Raw genomic sequence first — 25,311 nt, 5'->3', positions numbered from 1 at the left:
CAGGACCTCTTCAGATACCAAAATCTGAGGATGCTCAAGTCCCTTCCAGAAAATGGCGTAGTACAGTCAACCCTGTGTCTGCGAGTTCCGTGGTTATGGAGGGCTGACTGTACTACTGTCCCCTAGGCTGGGCTGAATTCTACTGACATTTGCATTTAATCCTCATGATAGTCTTTTGAGATAGGTATTGTTATTAAACCCACTTTTTTTTTTTACAAGTGAGGAAATAAAGGTTTAGAAGAATTAAGTAATTTGCCCAAGGTTGTGTGGCTTATGCATTTAGCAAAGCCGTGACGCAAATCCAGGCCTCTCAGACAGCAAAATCTATATGCTCTACTAATACACTGTACTGTGTTTACCAAGATAATCAGTGATTATACTGTAATATTACTTTACCCTATTAGCACGGTGGGATGGGAGGTGAGTTCAGTGGTTTGTACTGGATTTGAGAATATGAATTCCGATTCCAGCTCTGTGATTTTGGGTAAGTCATTTAATCTCTCTCTGTCTGTTTTGTTCTCCTTTGTTTGAATACCTGAGCAATCACCAGAAGAAACATTTTTGCTCTCTGTCTTCATTTCTATCTATAAATCACAAATACTGAGGAAAATACTACATACCATCTTGGATTTTAAAATAACCCTTGATTTATATATGCGAGAAATGATTCTTTTATTACAGTGTAAGAGTATTTGTACACTATTTGAAGCCTCTTAGTTCATATCTTTAAAATACTTCAGTTTCTAATAGAAAATTAGTAATTCATGCTGAGTAGAGACGTTTTTGTAAGTTTTCTAGCTTTCATGGGCTCTTATGTTACAGAACCTGAAAAGATCATTTGAAGTTTTGCTCAACTATTAGCAGTATAGTTATCTTTGGAGTTTTTAGTCCGCATTAACTTTACTCTTTCTTTGAAATTGGTTTGAACGTTCTGCTTTATATGTTCGTTACCGCAGGGATGATGTCTTAGCCTGCTTTATTGTAACCTCTACATATGCTGTCAGCAAACTAAAACCACATTGCACATACATGGAGTATTTGAGGCCATCATTATCACGTTGTCTTGTGGGCTTTATTTGTGAAAAGTTGTACATAGCAACATCTTATTTATATTTTATATGGATGGCATCCTCTGTATGAGACTATCTGATAAAAATAGGTAGTAGTTTAGATGTAAGGGTAAATTCTCTTAAGGCCATTTCAGAGAAGTCTCTGATAGACCTGGATTTGAATAATATTTGAGTAACAGGAAAGAATTTGTTTTCTAAAGCAATCCTTTTTAAGCTCTCCAGAAAAGATTAGAATAATAAGACTCAGTTTGAGTCATCTGCTTAAGAATCCTCTTGATTGGGAGTTGAGCTTGTTTGACTGAATGAACTGTTTTGCCTACCTACTTCTTCCTCTTTCACATTTCATACTCATTGTACAGGACTTGGAGAGGATTCTTTTTTTTTTTTTTTTTTTTTTTTTTTTTTTTTTTTTAACCACGTTATTGAGGTAAGCTGTACATATTTAATGTATGCAACTTGATGAGTTTGGAGGTAAGTGTTCATTTGTGAAGCCATCACAATCTATGCAATAAACATATCCATCACCTCCAAAAATTTCTAGCTGGAGAGGATTTTTTTAGCTCAATATCTTTTATCCATTTCAGGTCAGAAGTGTGCATGAATCTGATGAGTAATTGATGCGGTGTTTCCCTGGTTGTGAACGTGGAACTTGTAGGTTTTATGAGCTTGAAGAGGGCTGCTTAGAGATTGGTAGAAAATCAATCAGCTGGTGTAAGTGCTTGTTATATGCCAGGTATTATTTTAGTGGCTGAGGTTATTCAGCAGTGAAGAAAATCCCTGCCTTCATGGAGCTGACATTTGACTGGGAGGAGAGAGGCCAGGAAAAGAAATAATGTGAGGTTGGAATTTGAGGGTCACTAGTAGGAGGAGGCTGCTATTTTAAATAGAGTAGCTAGTTAAAGCTTTATTTTAAGGTGACAGTTGAGCAGAGTTTTGAGGTTGATCAGTGAATGAGCCACTTAGATATCTTGGGGAAGAGCATTCCAGACAGAGAGTAGCAAATAACCAACTTGAAGTGAACTTGTTTGCCATATTCCAAGGAGTAACAAGGAGGCTGGTGGGGCTGGAGCAGAGAGAGCAAGGAGGAAGAATAGATGAAGTCAGTGAGATTATCAGGTCGAAGGAGGCTTTGTAGAATAGCCGAATGAGGCTTTGTAGAATAGCGTAAGGACTATGGCTTTAACTCCAAGAGAAATGAGAAGTCACCGAGGGTTGTGAGCAGCTGAGTGACATGATTTGGTTTATGTTTTCAGAAGGTCACTCTCTGATCGCTCTATGATGTTGGGCCAAGAGCAGAAACAAAGACCAGTTAGGAGGCTGTTGTGATAATCTGAGAGATAATGGTGGTTTAGGAGCAGTGGAAGAAATGAGGAATTAGGTTCTGGATACATTTTGAAGGTAGAGACAACAGAATTGCCTTTTGTTTTACAAGTGAGGTGAGAGAATAAAGAGGACTTGATTACAGACTTTTTGGCCTTAGCAACTGGAAGGTGGAGTGGATATCTGCTCAGTTGGAGACGACTGCAGGGGAAGCCAACTTAGGGGAAAAGATTAGGCTTTCTGTTCTAGACTTGATAGAGATGCCTAGTAGATTTTCAAGTAGAAATATTGAGTAGGTAGCTGAACATAAGACTGGTACTAAGGTGGTGAGGGCTCCAAACAGGATATATAAAATTTGAGGTTAACTTAAAGCCATGAGACCAGATGAGTTAACTTCACCTAAAAACCGAGCGTGGATAGGTAAGAGGTTCAGACAAGGGGTTGGAGGTTGTGGTGATGAATAAGAAGCAGTAAGCAGGCTGACAAATAGGAGCAAGTGGAATAGGAAGAAAAACAAGAGATTGTAGTGCTTGGAAGGCAAGTGAGGAATCTGTATCAAGTAGTAGGAGTGATCAGCTCTTTGAATTACTGCCAGAAAGGTCAAGTAAGATGAGAAGTGAGACTTTGACTGTTAGATTTAGCAGTGAGGAAGTCACTGGTGACCTTCTCAAGAGTAGTTTCTGTGAAATGATAGAGATGAAAGCCTTATTGGAGTGGATTCAAGATACAATGGGAAAAATGTGACTTGGAGACAGTGAATATAGAAGTCTTCTCCTTAGCCCTGTGATATTGTTGTAAATGAAAAAGAGAAAAATTAGGTGGTGCTGGAGTAATATGTGGGGTTGTGAGGATTTGTTTGTTTGTTTTCAAGATGGGGAACTGAGGATATTAAATGCAGGTGGAAATTACCTAGCAGGGAGGAAAATTTTGATGATGCTGGGAAGGGAGAGATCGCTAAAGGGAGGTCCTTGAATAGGTGAGTTGGGATGGAACTAGAGCAATACTTGTTAAACTTCATTTTGTATAGGTGTCACCTGGGGTTCTTGTTAAAATGCAGATACGGTTCTGTAGGTCTGGGGTGGGGCCTGAAATTGTGCATTTCTGACAAGTCCCTAGATGCTGTCTGTGTTTCTGGTCCCTGTGCCATAATTTGAGGATAAGAATGTGGCGCTTAGAGCACAAGACCTAGCAGGTTATGTCAATGTACAGTTGATAGGTTAGTGGGTGTGGCCAGAGTTTGTGCAGGTTATTTCTGTGTTGTCAGTGGAACAGGAAGCAATTCATTATCCTAGAGTGGAAGCAGGGGATGGTGCAAAATCATCTAGGAAAGTAGAGTCCGTCTAGAAAAGTAGGATTGTGGAGTTGTACTAAGGGCTGACTTGTGGTTAGTGGTTATGAATTTAAATTCATATGGATTGAATATAGTTGTATGTATGTTATTCTGTAGTTGCTTTCAGCTGTGTGGGTGCATGTGCGGCGTAGGTGGGCAGTTGGTGTTTAGAATGGCAAGTATTTTGGAGGGGGAGAAGGGGGCAAGTTATTTATGGGTGTATACAAGGTGCTTAGAAATGACTGACCATGGAATCTAAAGTGGGAAAGGAGGAAAATGAGAGAGTGCTAGGTTAAACAAAGAAAATGTGTGGTTTTATTGTGTTTTTTGTTTTTTAATTACAGATCTTCTCCTCATCTTTAATTTGCTAAGGAGCTCTGCAGATCTTCAGGAGAGGAAAATAGTATTCATGTCCCCAGTTTTTTTTCATCAAGGAACCCTTTCTGTCTCTCTGAGCTTGTATTCTACTAAATAAACTTAGGGAAAATATGTCTTATACCTTTTGGCTAAAGCAACTATTAACATCAGGGATTATGATTTTATTTAAAGTGGTGGGTTGTGCTGCAGATAAGAAAGGAGGGAGGTGTTAAAAGGATTTGTTAAAAATTGCTTCTGTCAGCTCTAAAAACTATTTTTAAATGTATCCCTTTATTTCTGTTAAAATAGATTGTTAACATCCTTGTAAGTCATGCAGATTTATAATCGTAGCCATATAATAAAATATTTACTATATGGACAAATACAGAAAGATTTTCAACCATTGGTGTTTTTTTTTTTTTTTTTTTTTTTTTTTTTTTGTCTCTTTCTCTCTTTTGGATATTACAGATGACCATGGATGAAAAATATGTAAACAGCATTTGGGACCTTCTGAAAAATGCAATTCAAGAAATCCAGCGTAAGAATAACAGTGGTCTTAGTTTTGAGGAGCTCTATAGAAATGCATATACAATGGTTTTGCATAAACATGGAGAAAAGCTCTACACTGGACTAAGAGAAGTTGTTACCGAACATCTCATAAATAAGGTATCCAACTTTAAAGGACTGTTGCTAACTATATTGTATCTAGAAGTATTATTTTTAAAGGTTCCAGGAAGCCTATAGAAATAATAATCAATTAGTAGCTATTTTATAAAACCTCACTTAAAATTTACAATCAGCTAAACCAGAATTTTTGATAATTGAGGGAAGGTGAAGTTTGTGATCTTTGATAGATATAATCTCAGAAGCAAACTTTTAATTTACATATGCTTGTTTATTAATATGTTAATTACAGATCATTATTTCTTTCTTTAAAACGCTTAATCAGCCCATTTTAGCTTTCTCTTCTTTCTCTATATATTTGAAAATAGTAAGACTACATTGTTTAGAAAACATTGTCTAAGTCTTTTCACCAAATGAAATTAACTTTGTATAAATTTTTTAAGATAAATTAGTCTTGGACTGTTAACATTATAAAATGGTTCTTTGGTTCCAAAAAGATGTATTTGTTTTTTTAGAGCAAATGTTTTTATAAAGCAGACTCTTCACTGAAAGTATGTCTTGCTTTAAGATTGTCAAATAAGATGTAAAATACCACAGATAAATAAAAACTTCTCAAAGTTTTTGTGTGGTATTAAGGTATTTGTTTTTTAAATTTTATTTTGAAAAAAATGGAAAGTTGCATCAATAGTACAGTGATTTACCAGTTGTCAACGTTTTGCCACATTTTAGCCAGTCTTTCTATTGGTACTTGTTATTACTGTTAATGGTATTATTATTATTGCTGGACAGTTAAGAGAATACGTTTTAGATTCATTTACTCTTAAATACTTTGGAATGTTTCTCCTAAGAAAAAGGAAATTCTCTCACTTAACCAAAGAACAATGTTCAAAATCGGGCAGTTTAACATTAATATAAAACTGTTATCTAATATGGTCCACATTCAAATTTCACCAGTTGTCATGTGTGGAGGTGATGTCATTTATAGCAGTTTGTTTTCGGATCCAGGATCTAATCCAGGATCACACACTCAATTCCTCAGCCTTTCTTTGTCTTTCAGCACATTGACATTTTTGAAGAGTATAGGTCAGTTGTTTTGTAGATTGTCCCTCAGTTTTTGGTTTGTCTGATTGTTTCCTCATGACTAGTTTCAGGTTATGCATTTTTGGCAGGAATAATACATAAGTGATGTTGTGTCCTCAGTGCATCACATCAGGAGGCACATGATGTCAGTTTATCCCATTATTGGTGATGTTAACTTTGATCACTTGGTGTCCGCCAGATTTCTCCACTGTGAAGGTACCTTTTTTCCCTTTGTAATTCATAAGTAATTTGTTCAGATATATTTTGAGACTGTATAAATATCCTGTTCCCCAAGAAACTTTCATGTGATGGTTTTAGCATCCATTGATGATTCTTGCATGAATCATTATTGCTACGATGGTTACAAAATAGTCACTTTCTATTTCTACTCTTCCTTCTGTAATTCTTTTCTCTTAAGTGGGATCACATGAGCAGGTAGCTAGTATCTCATGAAGCAAAGTGATTATGTTCTTCATGTATTCACCAGTTTTTTGTCAAGTGCCTGCCATGTACAGCTTTCTAAGAAAATCTAGTAGATGCAAAGAGATATGATGCTGTCCCTTCCTAAGTTTGTTTTTGCTTTTATTCTGATGTGAGAGATGATACACACATTTAGGTAACAGTGTGAGGCATTATATAATTCAATGGCAAATGAGTTGTGTAGGCAATAAATGGCTTGGGAATTCGAATGAGGGAGAGATTACCCTGGGCCGTAGGGTTTCATGGGAAAGGATGAAATTGAACTGAGCCATGAAAAATTTGGGATATAAGTGAACAAGGTGGAAGGTGTTCCAGGATGGCAGATGTCACGTGATTATACAGAAATAAACTTGGGTGATAAGTAGAGTTTGACTGAGGTGTATAATAATTTATGGGGATTAGTGGGGTATAGTGTTGCAAAGTTGGTTTGGGCACAGATTGGAGAACTTCAATGCCAAGCTAAGGAATTTGGACTTTACAGTGGAGGTTTATTGGAGGTTTTTAAGTTGATGATAATGTGACAAAATATTTTAAGAAGACTAAGATGAGAATGATATAAATGTGGAATGGGGGGGATGTGTGCTATAAACAGAAGAACATGTTGAAAAATCTACGTTAAGGTGATAGGCTAGAAATGAGTGGATGATGTCAGAAATTCTGAAGACCAGATAGAATTTGGTTACTGGGAGAATTATGGTACCACCAATAGAATTATTGTGAACTTATAGTGGAAAACTTATTTGGAATGTGTAGAGGAGCTGACAGATTCTGTTTTAGGTTATATTGGAAATTTTTATAGTTAGAAAGCACCTTAGAAATCATTTTACATGTGACAAAATTTGAGTGTGAGATTGTAATAAGATGTCCAAGTAGAAATATGATGTGTTTGGAGATATACATGTTCAGAGCTTGGGCAGGAACTCAAAACTGGAGATCAAGATCTGACATTTGGTGGCATGTACTGAGGAATATGTGTTGGAGCGCAGAAAATGAAAATCTCAGAGCCAAGGGATGTCATCTTCAAAAGCAAACTATGGTAAATAGGTGTGGGAAATGAAAACTAATTTAAGAAACTTGACATCAAAAGAAGGAAGAAAAGTAGAGTGGGGGAGTTTTGCTTAAAGCTGTTGAAGAGGAGAAGATTGGAGCAACTGAATTTTTGGGTATGGAGAGAATGTGGAATTGAACAGTGGAGAAGTGAAGGTAGAAGAGGGACATGTTCTCATTTGCCAGAGGTTCTACAGGGTATGATAATAATATCCCCAGCTAACTCTTATTTAGCATTTACTATGTGCTAGGTCCACTTCTAGTGCTTTTAGATGTGTTCACTTAGGTAATGGTCATAACCCAATGAGCCAGATACTACTATTATCTCTATTTAAAAGTGAAGAAACAAAGGGCACAGAATTGGTGATTTGTCTAGATGCATGTAGCTAGTTAAGTGGCCTAGCTGGAACAGTATTGAAGCAGTGCGGCTTCAGGCCGAGTCCTTAACTTTTCTATAAATCTGCTCCTGAGGCATAATGAATGGATTAAGATGCAGTAAATATATGCCGAAATTGAGGGTGCATGTGGGGTTTTAGGAAAATCGGTTCAGTTTTTGTAAAGCTGTAGTCCTTTAAACTTTAGTTCTTGGTTTATTTATAATTAAAATGAAGGAGTTGGTAGTAATATCTTTGAGATGCTTTAGTTCTAAAACTATCATTAATCTAATAATCAAGCAGTGCAAGTTCTGAAAATGAGATGGAGAGACTTGGAGTAGCTCCTATGGGGAACATAGTAAGGAACTGGCAGGTGAGAAAAGAGATAGCTCAGTAGGAGTTGGCCTGAATGTGTGATTTATCATGGTTTTTTTTTTTTTTTTTTAAGCAGTGCTTTGCAGCTTGGGCACAGATGCAGAAAAAAACATTTGTAGTTATTTGGTTTGGTTGAGAATTGGCTCTTTCAAAAAGTGAAGAGTGGAGGGGAAGCCACAGTGTAAGGTCAGTGTTGATGTGATTGATATTTGGACTCTGAAACATGGTTAGGTAGAAATTGAAGTCATGTGAACAATAACTCCATGGTAACTCTATAAGAGATTCAGCATATTGTAAGTCTCTTAAAGTGGTCCCATATCTAAGATTAACTATCATTTCAAAATATAGTCATTTTCCTGTAATATATTCCAGAGAACGTGTATTCAAGTTGATTATGCTAAAGAATTACAAAGTGTATATGCTAAACTTTTATTTCTCTTACAGATGTTAATGATATATCAACAGCATCTGAAAATATTCTTTAATTTTTTTTTTTCTTTCACAAATACTCATTTGACCACCTTAAGCTAGTCAGTTTCTGACTAGGGGATGTACCATTGTCAGCATAGCTAATGATTGATTTCTTTATTTAAATTGAATTAAGATTTTGAACCTCTGCTCATATCTGTGCTTTCATTTTTGTGTTTTCCACTGATCTTATTTCATTTTTACTCTTATAAGACACTTTAAAAAGTCATACAAATAACGGTACTGTCTGAAGGGGACACTGTTAAAGGAAGTCTATTAACTGACAGGGCCATCGTACAGTAGACCAAAATGTTTGTCCCCAGGAGTCTCCATTTTTTTACCAGATGGGACTTAGGAATGTTTTTGATCTAATATGCAGAAGTATAGTTTGCATGGAAATCAATATTGCCTTTCTCTACATTGTACCTTCTGACTGGAAGGTAAGAGAATGGTTTAGGGTTCTGTGGTATCAAAGTAACTGTCTCAATCTCACAGAATATATCCCTTTTTATGGTTCTGAAAGCATTCCTACATGGTCCACTCCTCATTTTTTTGTTTACTATGCTTTTAGCAGTTAGCTGAACCACCTAAGTAATAATAATATATTTTTTAAACTAAAGTTATTTTCCATTAAAGTGAACCTTTTAGTGCTATGGTATAGACAGCCAGGACCTATCTTTTCACAATGAAGAATTCAGGGGAAATACAATTTTTTCATGGAATCAGAGTTTGTTGGTACTCTGATTTCAAGATGAGAATAGTGAACATTTTGAGGAACATTTTTGGTAAAGCAGAGTGGTATAAACTACAAGAGGGCAGCTGATGGGAGGACAGTTCTTTGCAATGAAAGTAGCTGATAATTGGCTTTGGAAATAAGTTTACAGAATTGAAGCAGGCATAGAAAAGCTAAATGCTGTTTCTCTTTCTCAGTAGTATATTCTTCCTGTCTCTAGAAGAATGTTTCCCAAGAAGCTGAGACCCAAAGGAATTCAGTAAATTTCTCAAGACCACAAAGCAAAACTTAGGGTATGATGTGGCCTTTGTGCCTTGTCATTAAAAAAAAAAAAAAAAAAAAAAATTCTTATCTTATTTACTAAATATGAAGACATTTCAGAATTCACAGGGATTATTTTCTTCTAAGTAAAATACCTTTAAAAGTATGGTTATGTTGGAGAAGAAAAGTTCTGCTACTTTCCGGTTTTAAGGATTTTTAAATTACAGGTCATTTTGTTAGAGCATCACAAGTATCCCTGTAAGATTTATCATCACAGAATTTAACATTCAAAAGTATTTATTATTTGCTAGGCTGTGGCTTGGGTGTAAGAAATATATTGGTACGTAGGTGGCGTCTGATCCCTGCATTCATGGAACAGATAAACAAGTAACCAAGTGTTTAGTTATAAAAAGTAATGAAGAAAACAGGATACAGTGATAGGGAAAAATGATGAGAGCAACTACATAGGCCAGGGTAGGGTTGTTTGAGAAAGTGGTGATGTTTAAACTGGGACTTGAAGGATGAGAAGGTGCTCATGAGAAAAGTGGGTTGAAGAGCATTGTAGGCAAAGGGAATGGTTATGGAACATTTTTTCTATAAAGGGCCAGATAGTCAATATTTCCAGCTTTCTGAGCCATATGTTCTTGGTAGCAGCTCCTCAACCCCTCTGTTGTAGCACGAGAGCAGCAATAGACTATACACAATGAACAGGCACAGCTGTATTTCGTTACAGCTTTATTTTTAAAAGACAGAAGGACTTCCTTTGCCAGTTCCTGGACTAGAGAAATTTGGAGGGGGGGCGGCATGTTGTGAACAGGGAGTTAAGAGTTGGCGGTGAGGAAGAATGGAACAAGATGAGTTTGGAGAGAAAAGCAGAAGCTGCATCATGCCAGGCCTTGAAGCCATGCTGTAAGGGGGTCATACTTATTATATGTACTGTAGGTAGCCATTCAAGATTTTAAGCAAGACAGTGATATGATCTGATGTAGATTTTAAAAATATTACTCTGGTCGCTATGGGGTGAATAAACTACAGGGCCCAAGAGTTGAAGTGGGGGCAATAGGATAGAATAATCCAATAATTCAGATGAGTGATAATGGCGATTTATACCAGTCTAGTGACACTGGGGCTAGAGAAAAGTTTTCAGATTCAAGATTTATTTTGGATGTAGAAAGCTTGTCAACTGTGGTTAGGTTGATTGTATGGAATGAGGAAAAGGAAAGAATCCAAGATGACTTCTAGGATTTTGGCTTTTGAACAACTAGGAGTTTCCATTTTTTGGTATAGATTTGGGGTAGAAAAAGAAGCTCCATTTGGCGGGTTAATTTTAAGATGCCAATGAAATGAGATATGTAAATCTAGTTCTCTTGAGAAGTTTGGACTTGGAAGTGTAAATTTGGGAATTGTGAGCATATAGATACTTAAAAGCCCTGGAAGTAGATGAAATCACACAGGAAAAAAAAAGAAGAGGGCTCGAAGTTGAACCCTGAGGAACTTAAACATTTCAGGTAGATTGAGGATTGCAGTGGAGACTGAAAAATGGCCAGAGTTAGTGGTACTTTAAGACTCAGCTCTAACCTTAAATTATAAAATATTTTGACCTTTATTTAGCAGGGTTGCGGTTTTCACTGTGTGTATGTGTGTGTGTGTGTGTGTGTGTGTGTGTGTGTGAGAAAAGACAATTTTAAATTCAGAAATAGTGCTAATCAGGGATTTCGCTGGCAGTCCGGTGCTTAAGACTTCGTCGTCCAGTTCAGGGTTGTGGGTTCGATCCCTGGTTGGGGAGCTAAGTTCTCACATACCTAGTGAGCAAAAACCCAAAAAACATAAAACAGAAGCAGTATTGTAACAAATTCAATAAAGACTTTTTTTTTTTTCCCCCCCTGGTACGCGGGCCTCTCACTGTTGTGGCCTCCCCCATTGCAGAGCACAGGCTCCGGACGCGCAGGCCCAGCGGCCATGGCTCACAGGTCCAGCCGCTCCGCGGCATGTGGGATCTTCCCGGACCGGGGCACGAACCCGTGTCCCCTGCATCGGCAGGTGGACTCTCAACCACTGCGCCACCAAGGAAGCCCTCAATAAAGACTTTTAAAATGGTCCACATTAAAAAAAAAAAAAAATCTTCAAAAATAGTGCTGATCAGTTCTATTACTTGAGGGCAGGGTTAGGTTAGGGTGGAGCCATCTTTTTTTAATGTTCCCCCGCCCCAGCTTTATTGAGATATAATTGACCAAATTGTCAGATATTTAAAGTGTTTTGTTTGTTTGTTTGTTTGGAGTCATCTCCTTTTAGAAGATTCCTATTTGGGATTCAAACTTAATAGAAATTCTCTAAGCTCATAGTAAAGTAACAGAGGACTCGTGTTTTTTTCCTACACACTGCTAAGTACTCCATAATCATAAGAAGTAATATCAATAGAAGTAATAATAGGAGTTTAATAATAAAGAAGTTAGAAATAGATGCAGTGGAAGAAGTACTGGATAGAAAGTAGAGAGAGTTAGGCTTTAGGCCTGATCCTACCACTAACAACCTTGAACAAATTACTAAATTTTTCTGGACTTCAGTTTATTAATGTATAAAATGCGATTGGGATTGGTTTTGTTATCCTCAATGGGCATTAAAATTATATAATGACTAAGACTTAGGAAAATCATGGTTTTTGCAGTTTACCATTGTCCTTTCAAGTGCCATAATATGTGTTCAGAAGTTTTTTCATTTTTAATTGTTTCTTAAAGTCAGGAGAGAAACTTTCTTTGGTTTTAATGTGGCAAGAACTTTATTATCCCAATTTTGTGATGATTAACAGGTTTCTTAGATTTGACTGGTACTTAATTTCCCCTTTTCTTTCAAATTATTACTCTATAGTAATAACTAAATAATGTGGCAGTCTCATAAGTGAGCTTATAAAAGCCGATTCCTGTACTTTGAAAGTTTGTTCTCTTCTTAGAAAAATAGCTGGACAAAAAAGATGTTGACTTCTTAACTCTAGTTGAAACAGTTTATTATTGCTAAAAAGAATATTTATTCCAGTGGTTTTCAAAGTCTTTCTTTCCATCTTGTTCTTCAAATAACATCCTACTTTGAATGTGAGGAAGGCATAATAAGAGGAGCTTCATCCTCCTCACTTTACATTCATTCAGAAAACTGCCTGTTGAGGACCTGTTACGTGCCAGGCAGTAGGCTAATAAGCATTTGTGTTATATCAAAGATCCCTGTCTTTCTGGAACTTATATTACGGACTTACATACTTGAATCTGTGCCTTGTAATCCTGATCAGTTCTCAGCACTTTGCTTTCCAGGTGGGAAAATTGAAGCCTTGAAGGGGAATTTCCATTTTTAAGTGACTTTCTTGTTGAGTATTTTTTTTTTTGGTAAAGTCTCCTTGTAGAATAACATCCTACCATTTGTATTTTGTATGTAGGGTCACATTTGCTGAAAATGATGTTTATATGTAAACTACTTGTTCAGTATATTAATTTTTCTCCCCATTTCTAGAGGGAGAATGGGAAGAACCAGAGTTTTAAGTATTGTTTATTCATAGTTATATTTAGATGTTTATGTAGTGTTACTAATTGCCTGAGGGAATGAAGTTGCTAATTTTATGGTAAGCTCTGGACTATATTGTAGGCCAGTTATTTAAACAGATTTAGCTTTTATAATAAAGCTTTTTTAGTGCTTTTCCTTTCTTTCTAGGCAAATGTGAATGAATGTAGAGACTTTTTAAATGGCATTTATGTACAACACATATCATAAATACAGTGGTTGCAGTTAATTATGAAGGACATTGATAGAAACACTAAGGACTAAGATTTTCATTAGCAAAGACGGATTTACTTTAGAGGCCCACAGATACTGAGTCTCCTGTGTTTTATCCACCAAAAAAATAATTAAGACACTATGCTTATCAGCAAGAAACCTCCCGATTTTAGTGAGGGAATCAGATTTGAAGGGGAATTACTTTGCCTGACGAATTCAGGACAAAGTAGAAAAAGGAGGTCACTTTTGATGAGCCTTGAAGGATTATGAAAAATTCATCATGTAAACAAAGGCAAAACATAGTCTCAGTAGGGAAAATGGCATGTGTAAAAAAGGCAGGTAGGTATGAGCATTGTCTGGTGGACCAGTGTAAGTGTAAATGGAACATAAAGGACTTCACATGCATTTGTAGGAAACAAGCATATGGTAAAGTTAGTTGGACTAACATTGTAGGGGATTAGGCTTTTATTCTGTGGGTGGTAGGAGCTGTTGGGTTTTAATTTTTAAAAAGAGACGGATTGGGGCTTCCCTGGTGGCTCAGTGGTTGAGAATCCGCCTGCCAATGCAGGGGACGCGGGTTCGTGCCCTGGTCCGGGAGGATCCCATATGCCGTGGAGCCTGCGCGTCCGGAGCCTGTGCTCTGCAACAGAAGAGGCCACAACAGTGAGAGGCCCGCGTACCACAAAAAAAAAGAGAGAGAGATGGATTGAAATGGAAAAGATGGAGTAAAAGGTTTAATAGGAGTGCCATTTCCATTTTCAGTGCTTCTTTGCTACTTATCTTTCGTTCTCCTGCCATCTTGTCTTGTCCTTTTTCCTAATTTAAAGTTGTTGGAAGAAACTAAGAACCCATTACATTGTATATTGGAGCAGCTTAGGGTGATGACAGGAGTCAGAAAGAAGAGGAAGGCTCTCAGCTAGGTATACAAACCATTAAGGAATATGATTTGGAAGAGTGACTTGAATATAAATAGGATAATCCCAAAAGAGAAAGAGATTATTAGGGATAAGGTGAGGAAAAAGGTTATTAGAGAGTCAGAAAGATAGCAATCATAGAATATGAGGGGCATAGGAAATTGAGTAGTTTCTACATTGAAAAGATTGAAAGAGAAATGATGTTGGGGAAAGCCAAGTTTAGAGTGTTATTTAGCAAGTTCACCCATGTTAAATACCAGCTATTCCCACTTAAATTGTGGAATAGACTGTAAGCACTGTGAGGGCAGGTACTGCTCTCTATTGTAGTTTCTAGTGATGTCCTTTTAATATTCATTAAGCTAAGACCTGTTTCATTCATTTTTGTGTCTCCTGCTCTTCCTATTTGCTCTCCGTAATTGTCTATTGAAATGAATCTCTAAGAATAATACTAACAGTCAAATGGAGACCATCATGGTTTATATCCATGAACTGCCGAGATCTGTTTTGTCTTCTGTATGTGGGGTAATATTTCTACCTACCCAAGTTAATTACTGCTGAATCTAACCACTTTTAGCAGAGTGTGTTTCACCATTTAAAAGCACAGTGTAGTTTTGCGGTTGTATACCTCTGATTTCTTGAGGCTGGAGTCTGTCTGTCTGCTGGGAACCAGATTGTGTGATCTTGTGGAACTGTGTTTTTTCCCCTCCATGGTACTCAGGAGAACAAAAAGACTAGTTGGCATATTGCCATGCTTTGTATATATTTTACTGTTTATTATGTCAGTGTCCCTGTTGTTCAGAGTTTAACTACGGTATTAATGCTATAATGATCTTGATGCTTTTAATGTATATCTTATTGTCTTAACCATTGGGAATGAAGTACTTTCCAAATGATAATCATATTGTCCTTCGATGGTATACTGCTTTTTTATTTGTTTTCCTTTCCAACCATTAGGTAAAAAGCTACCATTTTTCATGATACTACTTTGTCCTTAAATCCTGATTTTCCAAGTTGTGTCACTTTTTTAAGAAGTTCAAAAGAATATTTGAACTAAGAATGTATTTTTGAAAATCCCAAATTTGGATGTTTTTATTTTCTTTAACATGTAGCAAGTTTTCTTTATGAAACTATGAAAATCCATTGTCCTAATTGCCATCATGTGCCCCTGCTTTGAACATCACAGCTTCTTTAGTACTAATCATTGGATTTCACTTTGTATTGAGGTCGTAAGAATGCTAATATTAGGCTCCTGTTTCCTACCCTCCTGTATAGAGATTGTGAAGTGACCGCATTTTGTATTCCCCATGGCGCCTAGCACCCTGCTTCACTTTTTGGAAGTAATCATTAAATATTTGAATTGTCAGTTCAGGGAAAGATGTTTATGTATCCTTTTGAATTAAGAGCTTCGTTTTGGACACTTTGTGAAATTCTTAAACTTATGTCACTAACTATGTATACATTACTAAACTTATTTATAGAAGAATCTTCTGACAGCAGTCAAGAAAAATGTTTTCCCTGTAGTGGCTATCTTTAGCTTTCTTAATGATACTGGTATGATTCCTTTGATCAAGGTGGCCACCTTTATTCTAAAAATTAGTGAAAATAATGAAAACAGTACTGTCAATGTGGAAAATATCGAGGGCAGTGAATTTTATTCCATTCAGGAATCTCTTGTCATTAGTGAATTCTTAGAAAGTTTAATATATCTACAAAAGTTAATGTTAGTTTTCCTAACCTTTAGTAGGGGTTTGCTTTGAAATACAAAAATCTTAAGGTTGTTGTATGTATTATGAGATAGCAGCATCTGTTCACCAAACTTAATGAAGGTTGGCTCCATTACGAACTTGTCAACGTATGAAGTAAAAGAATTCCTTCTAGTTTTGGAGAAATTTCTGTTCTTTAGAGGAAAGAAAGCAAGAATCAAGTGGAAATTGAGAATTTAGAAAATATTGTATAAAATATGTGAATATACAGGTGTACGTGTTTTATTTATGTTGCTTGTTTCAGAAAATTTAAGGCACTTATGAATTTTCTGAGTATCTTGTTAAAATGCAGATTATGATTCAGTGGGTTCAGCTCACCACTGATGATGATGGTGATATTGACCATGATTCTGCTCTGTGCATACCACACTCTGAGTAGCAAGATTCAAATATGTATATGAATAATTTTATGAATATGTAATACAAGTAATATTATAATAGAAGCAAATGCTTATATAGCATTTACTGTGGGCTAGGCACTGTTCTGAGTATTTTGTGTATACTAATTTTATCCACACAGCAGCTCCTTGAAGTAGGTGCTATTTCTGTTTTTATAAAAACTGATACATAAAGAAATTAACTAAGTTGCTCAAGGTCACACATCTACTAAATGGGTGTCTGTGATTTGAATCAGGCAGATGGGCTTTTTAGCATCTGTATTCCTGTGTTGCCACTATTGACCATGTAATCTTTTCTTTTTTTTCTGCTTTTTTTTTTTTTTTTTTTTTTTTTTTTTTTTTTTTTTTTTTTTGTGGTACGCGGGCCTCTCACTGTTGTGGCCTCTCCCGTTGTGGAGCACAGGCTCCGGACGCGCAGGCCAGTGGCCATGGCTCACGGGCCCAGCCACTCCGCGGCACGTGGGATCTTCCCGGACCGGGGCACGAACCCGTATCCCCTGCATCGGCAGGCGGATTCTCAACCACTGCGCCACCAGGGAAGCCCGACCATGTAATCTTTTAAATCAAGAATTCTCGGCATAACGGGAAGAGCTGTGGAGCTTTTTCCAAAGGATGTGTCAGATTAGGAGACGTATCCTCTACACTCGATGGCTTGGCTTCCATTGAGATTTATTTATACAGTAAGCCACTTTTATTGATAGGTTTATGTCACATCACTTTTGTGTGATGAAGTGAAAAATATTTTGAGATCTTCAGGACTTATTCTTTAATGGCATTTCTAGAAAAAACAGGATTTATATAACTGGTAAAATTTGTAAAGTGACAAGCCCCCAGATCACATATACAGGGCTCTGAAAAATTCAAATGTTGTGAGAACTTATATGCTATCTTTGATCATGGTAAATGTTGCATATTTATGTAAATACTCTGGTTTCATCAGGTGCGACAAGCAGTATGTTTTAGAATTTAGAGCCAAGAAAGATACTTAGCAAGTATCCAGTGGCTCTCTCAATTACAGGCACACCTTGTTCTTTAGCTTTATTGCACTTAGCAGATAACTTCCTTTTTTTTTTTTTTTTTTTTTTTTCACAAATTGAAGGTTTGTGGCAACCCCCTGTTGAGCAAGTCAGTCAGGCACCATTTTTTCAACAGCATTTGCTCACTCCATGTGTCTGTCACATTTTGGTAATTCTTGGAGTATTTCAAACTTTTTCATTATTATTATATTTGTTATGGTGATCTGTGATCGGTGATCTTTGATGTTGCTGCTATAGTTTTGGGGTGGGAGGCGCAAACTGTGCCCAAATAACATGGCGAACTTAATAAATGTTGTGTGTGTTCTGACTGCTCCACTGACCAGCTGCTCCCCTGTCTCTTTCCCTCTCCTTGGGCCTCTATTCCCTGAGACGTAACGATATTGAAATTAGGCAAATTAATAACCCTAATAATGGCCTCAAGTATTCAAGTGAAAGGGAGAATGGCACGTCTCACTTTAAATCAAAAGCTAGAAGTGATTAAGCTTTAGTGATGAAGGCATGTTGAAAGTTGAAATAGGCTGAAAGCTAGGCCTCTTGTACCAAACAGCCAAGTTGTAAATGCAAAGGCAAAGTTCTTGAAGGAAAGTAAAAGTGCTTCTCCAGTGAACACACGAATGATAAGAAAGTGAAATAGCCTTATTGCTGATTCAGAGAATGTTTGAGTGGTCTGGATCGAAGATCACACCAGGAACAACAGCATTCCCCTAAACCAAAGCCTAATCCTGAGCAAGGCCCTAACTCTCTTCAGTTCTGTGAAGGCTGCGAGAGGTGAGGAAGCTGCAGAAGAAAAGTTGAAGGCCAGCAGAGGTGGGTTCGGAGGTTTACGGAAGGGAGCTGTCCCCGTAACATACAAGTGCAAGGTGAAGCAGCAAGTGCTGATGTACAGACTATCAAGTAATCCAGAAGATTTTCGGTGTAGACAGAACAGCTTTCTATTTGAAGAACATGCCATCTAGGACTTCCATAGCTAGAGAGGAGAAGTCAGAGCCTATCTTCAAAGTTTCAAAGGATAGGCTGACTCTTGTTAGGGGTTAATGCAGCTGGTGACTTTCAGTTGAAGCCAGCACTCATTTACCATTCTGAAAACCCTAAGCCCCTTAAGAACTATGCTAAATCTACTCTTGCCTGTGCTCTATAAACGGAACAACACAGCTTGGATGTCAGCATGTCTGTTTACAATGCGGTTTACTGAATATTTTAAACCCACTGTTGAGACCTACTGCTCAGAAAAGAAAGATTCCTTTCAAAGTATTATTGTTCCTTGACAGTGCACCTGGTCACCCAAGAGCTCTGATGGTGATCTACAGACGATTAATGTGTTTTCATGCTGCTAACACAACATCCATTCTGCAGTCCATGGATCAAGGAGTAATTTCAACTTTCAAGTCTATTTAAGAAACACATTTCATAAGGCTATAGCTGCTATGGATAGTGATTTCTCTGATGGATCTGGGCAAAGACAAATGAAAACCTCCTGCAAAGGATTCACCATTCTAGATGTCATTAAGAACATTCATGATTTGTGGAAAGAGGTCAAAATATCAATACTAACAGGACTTTGGAAGAAGTTGATTTCCAGCCCTCACGGATGACTTTGAGGGGCTCAAAGGGTGGAAGAGGTAACTTCAGATGTGGTGGAAGTAGCAGAAGAACTAAAATCAGAAGTGCAACCTGAAGATGTGACTGAATTGCTGTAATCTCTAAACAAAACATTAATGGATGAAGAGTTGGTTCTTATGGATGAGCGAAGAAAGTGGTTTCTTAAGATGGAATGTACTCCTGGTAAAGGTGCTGTGAAGGTTGTTAATGTGACAGCAAAGGATTTCGACTATTACGTACACTTAGTTGATAAAGTAGCAGCAGTGTTTGAAAGGACTGACTCCACTTTTGAAAGAAGTTCTACTGTAGGTAAAATGCTGTGAAACAGCATTGCATGCTACAGAGAAATCATTCTTGAAACAAGGAAGAATTGATTGATGCGGCAACTTCATTGTCATCTTATTTGAAGAAATTGCCACGGCTGCCCCCGCCAGCCTTCAGCAAACCCCTCACCCTGATCAGCCAGCAGCTGTCAACACCAAGGCGAGATCTTCCACCAGCAAAAGATGATGACTCCCTGAAGGCTCAGGCGATGGCTAGCATTTCTTAGCAACAAAGTATTTTTAAATTAAGATATGCACATTATTTATTTAGACATTTATTTAGTCTATTGCACACTTAATAGACTACTGTATAATGTAAACATAACCTTTATACACACTGGGAAACCGAAAAATTCGTGGGACTTGCTTTATTGCGATATTCACATTATTGCAGTGGTTTGGAACCAAACCCACAACATCTTCAAGGTGTGCCTGTATTTTTAAAATAGTGGAAAACCCCACTTTTAAAATCACACAAAACCAATATAAATCATATTTAATCAGGGGAAAGAGTGCCCACCCTGGAGTGGTACTGAGACATCTTAGTGGCGTATTGCATGAGTGCCATTGATCTAATCAACCCCAGCCATATTACAGGGAAGAGGAGCTGCAGACTGTATAGGTTAAGTAACTTGATCAAAGTCCTAATTAGTAACTGCCCTTGGTGACTGTCTGCAAATACTAATTTTTTTTAATGTCTTTATTGGAGTATAATTGCTTTACAATGGTGTGTTAGTTTCTGCTTTATAACAAAGTGAATCAGCTATACCTACACATATATCCCCATATCTCCTCCCTCTTGTGTCTCCCTCCCACCCTCTCTATCCTACCCCTTTAGGTGGTCACAAAGAACTGAGCTAATCTCCCTGTGCTCTGCGGCTGCTTCCCACTAGTTATCTATTTTACATTTGGTAGTGTATATATGTCCATGCCACTCTCTCACTTCGTCCCAGCTTACCCTTCCCCCTCCTGTGTCCTCAGGTCCATTTGCAGATACTAATTTGATTGTTTTAGCTCCTGAGTGAACGTTACAATACTACAGATTTCTAAGAGGTTGCACCTCTTAACATTATATCAGTAGTATCTCTGTGATAGTTTTAAATGTTCTTTTTTTAGCATGTGTGCTAGATTATGCACCATTTTATGTTTTTAATACATGGTGTATATTTCAATGCAAAATAATGCTAAATACAAATATCTGTATTTACAGAGATTTATCTGTGTTGGAATTAAGCATTGTCCTGAGTTTTAAGACTTTCTAAGAAGGAAGTCCTTTTCAGTAGTCCATATCATCATCAATTATATGGCTCAGTTCTGGTTTCAGTAAACTTTAGAATTAAAATCTTTATACTTAGTTTTAGCTGATAAATTTCTTTGTGTTACCTAGATAGTAGGATTGGCTTGCTGGGACTTTGCCCCAGGCATTTAAATTGAGGTGAAAAAATTTTAATTAATGATTAAAAATAAGTGTGTATATGTTGGAGGGTGGGGGGATACTGTGTAGGTTATTAATATCCTTCATCTCTCCATCCAGCCAAGAGCTGCTGGCCCAGGGTCGGCCTGCTCGTCAGCCCTTCCCTGCACCTCCCAGTCATGCTCATGCCTGCTGGCCTCTCCTGTCACCCTCTTTTCCATCCTTCTCCCCCTCCCTTTGCCAGTAATTTGATTGATCTGAGGATGTATTTCTTGCAACTTGGATGTTAATTTATCAGTGAACAGGTGTTATTATTGATACAACATTGAAAAATAAAGATTTTTTTTTGATTTAGTAATCTACTTTAATCTTTGCTAAGTGTGTAATAAAAAGAACAGGAAAAGCTCTATTCACAGAAATGGAGGATGTAGTATGTCAATTTGAATTATTGCAGAGGCCTTTGTAAGGTTGGTATACTCAAAATAATTAACAATTCTTCATTGTTTGGCATTTAGATTGCTTTTATGAATAAAGATTGTGGTATCATAGCTTACATTTATAATATGATGATAAAACAGGACCCAATTTGAGAATCGTAATTACTGCAAGTTTTAAAAAGTCAGTATACAATAAAATTAGCCTTTTATTTTCATGTACAGTTCTATGAATTTTAGCCCATTTATAGATTTATGTAACTGCTATCACAGTCAATATAGAACATCCTTCACCCCAGAAAATTTGTTTTCCCTTTATAGTCACATCCTTCTCCCACCCCTAATACCTGGCAGTCACTGATCTCTTCTGTCACTATAGTTTTGTTTTCTCAAGAATGTCCTATAAGTGGAATCATACAGTTTGTAGCCTTTGAGACTAACTTCTTTCATTCACATAATTATTTTGCGATTGAGCCAATCTGTTGTATATATCAATAGTTTGTTCCTTGTTATTGCTGAGTGATATTCTGCTATATAAATGTATCCGTTTGCTTATCCATTTACCTGTTTACTTGTTGCAAGACATTTGGGTTGTATACAGTTTCTTCTGATTATGAATAGAGTTACTATGATCATTTGTGTACAGCTTTTTGTGTGAATATAAGTTTTCATTTCTCTAGGATAAATTCCTAGGAGTGGGATTGCTGGGTCACGTGTAAGTATATGTTTTACTTCATAAGATACTGCCAAACTGTTTTCTGGTAGGGCTGTACCATTTTGCATTCCCACCAGCAATGTATGAGAGTTCTAGTTGCTCAGAATCTTTGTCAGCACTTGGTATTGTCAGTATACTTTATTTTAGCCATTCTAATGGGTGTGTGTAGTGGTGTCTCATCACGGTTTTAATATGCATTTCCTTAATGGCTGATGTTGGTGAACATCTTTTCATGTGTAGAATTGTCTGTTGGAGCCTTTGGCCCATTTTAAAATTCTGTTGTTTGCTTTCTTTACTGAGTTGTGAGAGTTTTTTTGTTGCTTGTTTGTTTTTATTCTGGGTACAAGTCATTTAATATTCTCTCCCAGTCTATAGTTTGTCTTTTTATTGTTTTAACAGTACCTGCAGAACAAAAGCTTTTAATTTTGATGGAGTCCAGTTTATCATTTTTTTCTTTTATAGCTCATGCTTTTTTGGTGTTAGGTTGGAAATTGCTTAAATCTCAGATGACATTGTATTTTTCTTACCTTTCATTCTGCTATACCCTTTTTCTTTGAATTATTATGGTGCTTTGGAAATGAAATGATATAGCTAGAAACTTTTCTCCTAAAGTAAAGTTTAATGTTGCATGTTAATGGATGGCTTAAAAATATCAGGACTCAAAACCACATCAGTATGATTATTATTATAACTATATAAAAACATTCATATTGAGGAAATTCTACAAAGGGAAGAAACAGAAATGGCTAGTGTGGCTCTTTTAAGTCAGTGGTTTCCTAATCCTGGCTATTGTATCAGAATCATTGGGGTAGCTTTAAAAAGAAAAATACCCAGATCTCTTTCTTTTGATCAGTTTTTTTTAGATCAGTAAATTGGTGGGCCCCCCAATTTTTTTTAATAGACTTTATTTTTAGAGCAGTTTTTGATTCACAGCAAAATTGAGCAGAAGGTACAGAGATTTCCTGTATGCCCCCTGACACATGTACAGCCTCCCCTACTATAAGCATCCCATACCAGAGTGGAGCATTTGTTAAAATAATGGACCTACACTGACATATCATTATCACCCAGAGTCCATAGTTTACATCAGAGGGTCATTCTTGGTGGTGGTTATTCTATGCATTTTGACAAATGTGTAATGAAATACCATTATAGTACCATACAGAATATTTTCACTGCCATAAAAATCCTGTGCTCTGCCTGTTCATTTCTGTTCCACCCTAATCCCTAGCAACCCACTTATCTTTTTTACAGTTTCTTTAGTTTTCCCTTTTCAAGAATGTCATATGGTTAGAATCGTATGGTACGTAGCCTTTTCAGATTGTCTTCTTTCACTTTGTAATATGTACTTAAGGTTCTTGTGTGTCTTTTCATGGCTTGATAGCTTATTTCTTTCTAGTGCTGAATGATACTCCATTGTCTGGATGTACCACAGTTTATTTATTCACCTGCTGAAGGACATCTTGGTTGCTTCTAAGTTTTGGCAGTTATGAATAAAGCTGCTATAAACATCAGTGTGGGGGGTTTTATGTGGACATAAATTGTCAACTCCTTTGGTATTTACTCCAGGGAGCATAATTTTCTGTATCCTATAGTAAGAGTGTGTCTGGTTTTGTAAGAAGCTGCCCAACTCTCTTCCAAAGTGACTGTTACCACTTTGCGCTCCTACCAGCAGTGATTGAGAGCGCCTCTTGCTCTGTATCCTCGCTGGATTTGCTGATGTCCTTGTTTTGGGTTTTGGCCATTCTAATAGGTGTGTAGTGGTATCCCATTGTTATTTTAATTTGCAGTTCCTTTCCGGTCAGATGTTGAACGTCTTTTTATATGCTTATTTGCCATCTGGATATCTTTTTGGTGAGGTGTCCAGGTCTTTTGCCAGTTTTTAAAATTGGTTTGTTTGTTTTCTTATTGTTGAGTTTTATAAATTCTTTGTGTATTTTGGATAACAGTCCTTTTTCAGATGTGTGTGTCTTTTGTAAATATTTTCTCCCATTCTGTGTCTTACCTTCTCGTTCTCTTGATTCAAATCTATTAGTCTCCATGGGATTCTATTTCTTTGCCAAGTTTGTGATCTACTGTTTTAAATTACTGTGTTTTGCTTTATCCTTTGCAAGGCTAGATGTCTTGCATAGCCATCAGTTTTCAGCTACTCGTTTATCCTCTGTCACAGCTGGTCCATCCTGCTCTCAGCTTCCATAGTTCTTCATCATCTCACTCTTCAAATTCCAACTCTTCATCTGGATAATCTTCATGTAGATTTTCTAAAGTAATGATGCTGGTCATACTTGATCTGCAGGTCCCTTTGATTCTGGTACCACCTTTACATCAGGGTTGCCTCTGCTGGTGCAAAGATTAATCATGTTACAACACAGTTTCCACTTTCTATTTCAAGTTTTCTGTATTGTTATGTTAATAATTTGTAAAATAAAGGTTAAATCTTTTTTTCATTTTATGTGTATTTTGCTTTATATGCCAACTTAATCTTCTTTTGAAAAGCCTATTTTGATCTTCATAAAGATTGAATTTTCACCTCACTCCTACCATTTCGTTGTATATGTTTAAACAAATATGCATTCACTTTTCATGTATCAGAGTATGAAGATATTTTTCTGGGGCAGTTTTAGAGGAACAGTTTTTTGCTCATAAAATGATATGAATAATTAAGAGATGATTGCAGCAAGTGTACCTAAGGATATTTATCTTTCATCTTTTAGTCCTGTCCGTGTGTGTAATCTTTCAAAAATAAATATAACAAAATTAACAGTTTATAGCAGCTTATTTTCTGCTAAGTAAAATTCACTTATTTGTCAGCATAATTTTTTGAAGTATAATGCAAATAAAGCAGTTTTATCATTTTTGACACATTGTGCTAGTTGATCGCATTTTAATTTTGTTGAAAGGCAAGTATCTTATACTTGTTGCTATGTTTTAGTGTATAAATCATTGATTTTAGAAAATATGCCTTATTTTATAACTTTTAAAATTTAATTGGTAAATTTTTCATTTATCCAGCAAATATACCAAGCATATTCTTGCATTCCAAAATCAGGGTGACTTTAATACAGTTAACATATAACTTGATTTTATAACAAAGGGGGTATATAGAAGTTCACTTAAGTCCTTACAAATAATTAATTCCTGGATATTATGGTGTTTGGAATATATGATTTAATTTTTGTTATGTAGTACAATTTCTCTAGTATTGTCATGATTTTGATTTAATTGCTACTCAAAGTTTAGTGGTTCAGTGAAAGAATATGAAGGTTGAAGAATTTTGTAAATAGGTACATTTTCAACTTGCTGTGTTTTGTTTGTTTGTTTTGTTTTGTTGTTTGTTTGGGTTTTTTTGCGGTTCGCAGGCCTCTCACTGTTGTGGTCTCTCCCGTTGCGGAGTGCAGGCTCAGCGGCCATGGCTCACGGGCCCAGCCGCTCCGCGGCA

General features: G+C 36.7%; 1 protein-coding gene across 2 annotated transcripts in view; it reads left to right on the top strand.

Annotated features, from left to right (window-relative positions):
• Positions 1-25,311, top strand: part of CUL3 (cullin 3) — a 99,781-nt gene that overhangs the window by 16,094 nt on the left and 58,376 nt on the right. Inside the window, exon 2 of one of the 2 annotated variants that reach the window (XM_059052073.2) lies at positions 4,546-4,743. In XM_059052073.2, the coding sequence (XP_058908056.1) occupies positions 4,546-4,743 (198 nt within the window). Of the gene's footprint in view, positions 1-4,545; positions 4,744-5,927; positions 5,998-25,311 lie in introns of those variants that run through there. The other variant, XM_067026994.1, reaches the window with a different exon arrangement.

Source organism: Kogia breviceps, chromosome 2 (assembly GCF_026419965.1).
Source record: "Kogia breviceps isolate mKogBre1 chromosome 2, mKogBre1 haplotype 1, whole genome shotgun sequence".
Classification (NCBI taxonomy): Eukaryota; Metazoa; Chordata; class Mammalia; order Artiodactyla; family Physeteridae; genus Kogia; species Kogia breviceps.
The sequence above is the reverse complement of the archived record's forward strand: the minus strand, read 5'-3'. Positions and strand labels throughout refer to the sequence as shown.